At 41.0% G+C, this 5,546-nt stretch overlaps 1 protein-coding gene across 1 annotated transcript in view; it reads left to right on the top strand.

The window, feature by feature from the left end:
• The first annotated feature begins 1,542 nt into the window (after window positions 1-1,542).
• The window catches only part of LOC117870488 (killer cell lectin-like receptor subfamily B member 1B allele A), a 19,349-nt gene continuing 15,345 nt past the window's right edge, over window positions 1,543-5,546 (top strand). The window contains exon 1 of the mRNA XM_034757673.1: window positions 1,543-1,847. Within this exon, the coding sequence (XP_034613564.1) occupies window positions 1,709-1,847 (139 nt within the window). The 5' untranslated portion in view covers window positions 1,543-1,708. The remainder of the gene's footprint in view (window positions 1,848-5,546) is intronic.

Here is a 5,546-nt window from a genome sequence, read left to right as displayed (position 1 = left end):
CCTGGAGGTGCTAGAGTGTCTGAAGAAAATTCTCATCACCAGGTCATTAACATGGGTAGAACAATATGTTTTTCCCTAATCTCACTCTGAAATGGCTGAACTCCCTAGTACGGCTAGGAGACATAAGTACTTCTTACTTTTTAAATGCCTGAGAGCTTTTCCGCTGCTCTCCCTCAGGATTGTTGATGTAACTTTAGCTTGTGAGTTCGTTCAACCTGAACATTTATGGATGTTTAATGTGCCTTGTTTTGCATTGCACTCAGCTGCCTTACCTATAAATTAAGACAAATTTTGTGGGGGAGTTATTTCCTTGTTGTACATAAGATGCTGGGTTTGAGACATTATAGTTGTATCGTCAGCCTGCTAGTTAACGAATAGAGAGTGGTAGTGAGTGTTGTAGGAGATGCAGGGTACCAGCATATGACCAGTGCCCTCCAACTCTAGTTCCCACTTGACATGACACTGTGGGCTTGTCTACACTACGCAGCTTTGAGTGTGTGTAAACGCTCTTTGTCAGTATTTTGTCGGCACTTTTGTGGATAAAATACTCGAGCCCCACAAGCGGTTTTAGCTTTGTCGGCAGGAGAGCACTCCTGCTGACAAAGCCGCAGTCACACTGCCACGTGAGTAAGCAAAACTTTTGTCTTTTGCAGGGGGACATTTTTAAGTTCCCGTGAAAGACAAAAGTTTTGTTGACAACGTTGCAGTGTAGACAAGCCCTGTGTGAATGCAAGCTTAACAATTTTACTGTGTGCTCAAATTCTATTGAACTAGTTCAGTGTTGTGAACTCTCAGGATTTTTTCATGAGTTTCAGGATAATTATTGTTTTCCTTAAAGCCCCAGCTCCTGGAGTCAAGTGAAGATGTGATGATTTCAGCCTTCATTCTCAAAAAAATAAGTTTCTAGCCCTTATGGCTGTGAAGAAAGCTCCCAAATGTGACCCAAGTGCACCCTAAAGGTTCAAAAAGCAGAAGGCAAATAAAAAGAATACCAAATCTATGATTTTTACATAATCTCGTGATTTTAAAACCAATCTCATGATTTTGGTGAGCCTGACTCCTGATTTTTGAACATTTGAGGTTGGCAGTACTGCAGTCTATTGAACTGACTCTGGCGTTATCAGACATGGAGTCCTATCCCGAGGAGAGGTGCTGAGTGCCCTGGCCTCCCATTGACTGCAGTGGGAGCTGAGGTTGCACCACAACTCCTGCATTCAGGTCCTGATACAGGAGAGCCCCCTTTCCCTGGAGAAGACAGTTCAGCCACCACATGCAAAAGAGTTTTTCACTAGCACAAGGGTTGAGTCCCCAACAACACAGAGAGAACTAGCATGAAGGGCTTACATTGAAGATGGCTGCCCATTGAAAGGCGAGGGGAATGCCAATTGACTATTTATCTCTTTTATGCTACGAGAAGACTTTCTTGCCATGTGAATTTTGAGTGATGTCATGCTTAATTCGTCAGGGATCAGATTACTTGTAGTACTGAAAAATAATTGTGTATTTGAAATCCTGAACACCCTACTGCAAAACAGCTCTTCTGTCCTGAGTGTTTTCAAGCACAACTCAGCCTGGTTACTAGCACATAGGCATTAATTTATTAGCCTGGGTGCATGGACTTCTCAAATGACCAGGGGAAAAGGAAGTACAAAAGCTTCAGAGAGATGACAGACACTTCCTGAGTTTGGATACATTAGCTCATATATAAATGAGGCTGCTCTTAGACTCCGTCCTCTTCTGTACGTGCTCTCCCTCTTCTGTGCTTATCATGGCAGGTGAAATAGTTTATGCTGATTTAAACATTTTGGGAGCCTCTTCCAACCCATTGCATCCACCTCGGCACCTCAGTAAGTCTTTAATTTCTTAGTTTTGTACTAGTATGATCTCTTTTCAATTAGAAAAATGGAATCCTAATGTACTTTATTATCTGAATTGCAGCACAGATAGCTTAGAGATAAGGTCTTTAGAACCAAGGAGCAGCTTTATATCCCATGTTCATAGCATGGGACTTCTGAGAATGTTAGGTGTTCTACTATTGTCAGAACTGGATACAGTATTTCTTTAAAACATTATTATAGTGTGCATTATGTTAGTGCTAGTAATACAGCCACAACACTACAAAAGTAGCCACTGGCAGCCTATGTATATACAATTACAGGTGCATTACAATACATTATTGTATGCCATCTTTCATGGATTGATGTAAACTAATGAATCTACAATTCTTACTATAGTGGGATAAGTTAGTGGGTAAGGAGCAGTGCATTGGTCAAGTCTTAGGAAGAAGGTTTGAACGGAGCAGAAGGAACCTGGAAGTCTCCAAGGACAGGAAAGATTTCATTCTCTCATTAGAGAGGATTAGAAGAAAAGAGGTGGGGAGCTATTTAGGTACACTGTGTCATGGAGCCTGTCATTAATAGGCGCAGAGTGAAGAAAAGGATTTACTAGCCTCTGGTTAAAGATCCAGTGTTCATTTGAGGAGGTTAGGAACTGGGACTGGAGAAAAAGGAGAATTTGGCTAATGGAGAAAATTATCAGGCAACCATGGGATTTTACACAGGATTCTGAAATGGGAACACATGATTCCCAACTTCCGATCTGTCTCTGAGGGCAGAAGAGGAGTAGACATGTTTCATGCCAAATGAATTTTGAAAAGTTGTAACTTAAAGGAGACTCTCAAGGAGGAACATAGTAGCAAGGATGAGAGGAGAGAGGGAAAATGAATATCAGAATAATGAAGAAATAAGGAACTGAGCTAAATGTTAACTTAGGGCAGGGGTTCTCAAGCTTTTCCATACTGTGACTCCATGTTACCACAAGTTTTAGGGCACCTATCCATGTATCCAAAAAGAAAGGGAGTGTGGTCATGACCCCCTGAAACCTGTTTATGCCCCAGAGAGGCTAAGAATCCTTGACTTAAAGGGTGCAAAATGTAAGCATAAAAATTATAGTGAAATTTTTAAAGGATTTGCCAGAAAATTAGTGTTATTTGAAACTTTAAAATCTTGATGATGCTCTTTTAGAACTGATAAAATAGTGTAGAAGTTAAGTATCATTTTTCAGGGTAGTATTGGGTGGAGAGATAACCCAATCAAACTGGCAATTAGCCTTTTAAGAGGAGTATTAAACCTTTAGTTTTAAGAAATGATTTCAAAGTGGCATTGAACAAAACACATCTTCAAAAAGAGGAAAAAGGAAGACCCAGGAAATTATAGACCAGTCAATCTAACTTTGATACCCGGAAAGATACTGGAACAAATTATCAAATAATGAATTTTCATAGATTCATAGATTCTAGGACTGGAAGGGACCTCGAGAGGTCATCGAGTCCAGTCCCCTGCCCACATGGCAGGACCAAATACTGTCTAGACCATCCCTGATAGACATTTATCTAACCTAATCTAATTTGTTCAGACCTAGAGGATAATAAGGTAATAATTAATAGTAACATGGATATGTCAAGTACAAATCATACCAAACCAATCTAACCTCCTTCTTTGACAAGGTTAACTGGCCTAGTGGATGGCAGGAAGCAGTAGACATGATATATCTGGATTTTAGCAAGGCTTTTGACACAGTCCTCCATGACAATCTCATAAGCAAACAAGGGAAATGTGGCTTAGATGAATTTACTATACGATGAGTGAACAACTGGTTCAAAGACCATACTCAGACAGTAGTTAACAATGCTTCACTGTCAAACTGGGAGATCGTATCAAGTGGCTTTCCTGGGTCCAATACTATTCAATATTTTCATTAATGACTTACATGATGGAGTGGAGACTACACTAATATAATTTGTGAATTACAGTTTCTAGCTAGGAGGGGTGCAAGCATTTTAAAGGATAGGGTTAGAATTCAAAACAACCTTGATAAATGGAGAATTGGTCTGAAATCAACAAGATGAAATTCAAGACACGTGCAAAGCACTACACTTAGGAAGGAAAAATCAAATGCACACCTCCAAAATGGTGAATAGCTGGCTAGGCACTGGTACTGCAGAAAAGGATTTGGCAGTTATAGTGGATCACACATTGAACATGAGTCAACAGTGTGATACTGCTGCAAAAAAAGGCTAATGTCAGTCTGATTTGTATGAACAGGAGTGTCGTATGTATGGGCTTGTCTACTTGGGAACTTTACAAGCCCTTGTGCGCGTTAATTTAGGGTATGACTACGGAGCACCAGCTTGTCACACACTAATGTCACGTCTGGGTGCAGTTTGTCTGTTCTGAAAGTTCTGGAGTGTGGTTTGGCTTAGTGTTCTTCCAAACGCCTGTCAGGGATGGGCTAGGACTTGATATACTTAATCCTGCCTCAGCACAGTTGATAGATTAGATGATTTGTTGAGGTCCCTTCCATCCCTACATTTCTGTAATAAACACAGATTAATACCATCTCCAATTATCACAAAAAAATAAAATTAAGGGGGTGTATTACCTTTTTTCAGAGCTTTTTTGCAACAAATCTGACTTTCTGAACTTTTTGTTTTGTGTTTTTGCCTTGCATATTACTTTCCATATGGCAATTGAATTAGTACAATAACAATTTTAAATGTCTACTTCTGAGCTTAATGTTTTCTTTAAATAGTTGGTGTTAAAGACAAAACAAGAACCCTGGAGTCTGATACTGATAATTCAATGCTTTTTGGCACACAAGTTCGGAAGACACTCTGTTAGCGGCATAGGAGTTGTTCCCACAGAGGATTTTAGGAGTTAAGATGACACATTGTTTCAGACATAGCATTACTGTCCCAGAGGGTTTTCAGCAAAGGATTCACAGGACATGCCTCTTACATGAAGAAACTGACACATTCAATTGTCACACAATCCTCACTTGTGTAATGTTTTTCTACCACAATATTGGAGAGGTCCCTGCGTCCTAATGCAGGGCCGCCTTTGCCTTACCTGTCCTGATAGCTTGACAGGCTCCCTACACTGGGTCACAAGGGGAGCTGATGGGTTGGGATACAGATACAATCCAATTTCTCCCCTTACAGAAGGGCAGGGGAGGTCTCCAAGGGGATGCCGACAATAGCACTGGGCTGTGGGAGGGCATCCTGAAACAGCTGTATGGTATGTGACGCAGTAGGAAATTGTGAGTGTTGCTGAGGAAGAAAGGGGCTATTTGGTGATCAGGTTAGGGGGCATCTCTTCCCGTCATTGCTGCACATGTACAAAGCTCAGACCGGCTGCTTTATTTTTAAACTGCATTTAAAAATTCAGCCACTTGACAAGTACAATTAGAAGTTAATGTGGACAAAAAGACAATGAGACACAGACACCATTATATGGTTCAATGTGCAGGCTGCAACTTTATTTAAAACTATTACATAACTAGGGTAACTACCCAGAAAGGTTGTCCCAGTGCGGATCTCAGTTGGCACGAATGGCCGTGGTGTACTACAGACTAGAGGGTAAATGTGACAGTCATGCCCCCTCTCCACCCTCACCCTGACTGTAAGCCAGAGTCCCAACCCTTCCTCCATGCTAGAGACAGGAGAGACAAGATGAGGTGAGCCACAAGCTGCATGAGACACAGGGTAT

Source organism: Trachemys scripta, unplaced genomic scaffold, assembly GCF_013100865.1.
Source record: "Trachemys scripta elegans isolate TJP31775 unplaced genomic scaffold, CAS_Tse_1.0 scaffold_28, whole genome shotgun sequence".
In the NCBI taxonomy this organism is placed as follows: Eukaryota; Metazoa; Chordata; order Testudines; family Emydidae; genus Trachemys; species Trachemys scripta.
This window is presented reverse-complemented; position numbering and strand designations above follow the sequence as displayed.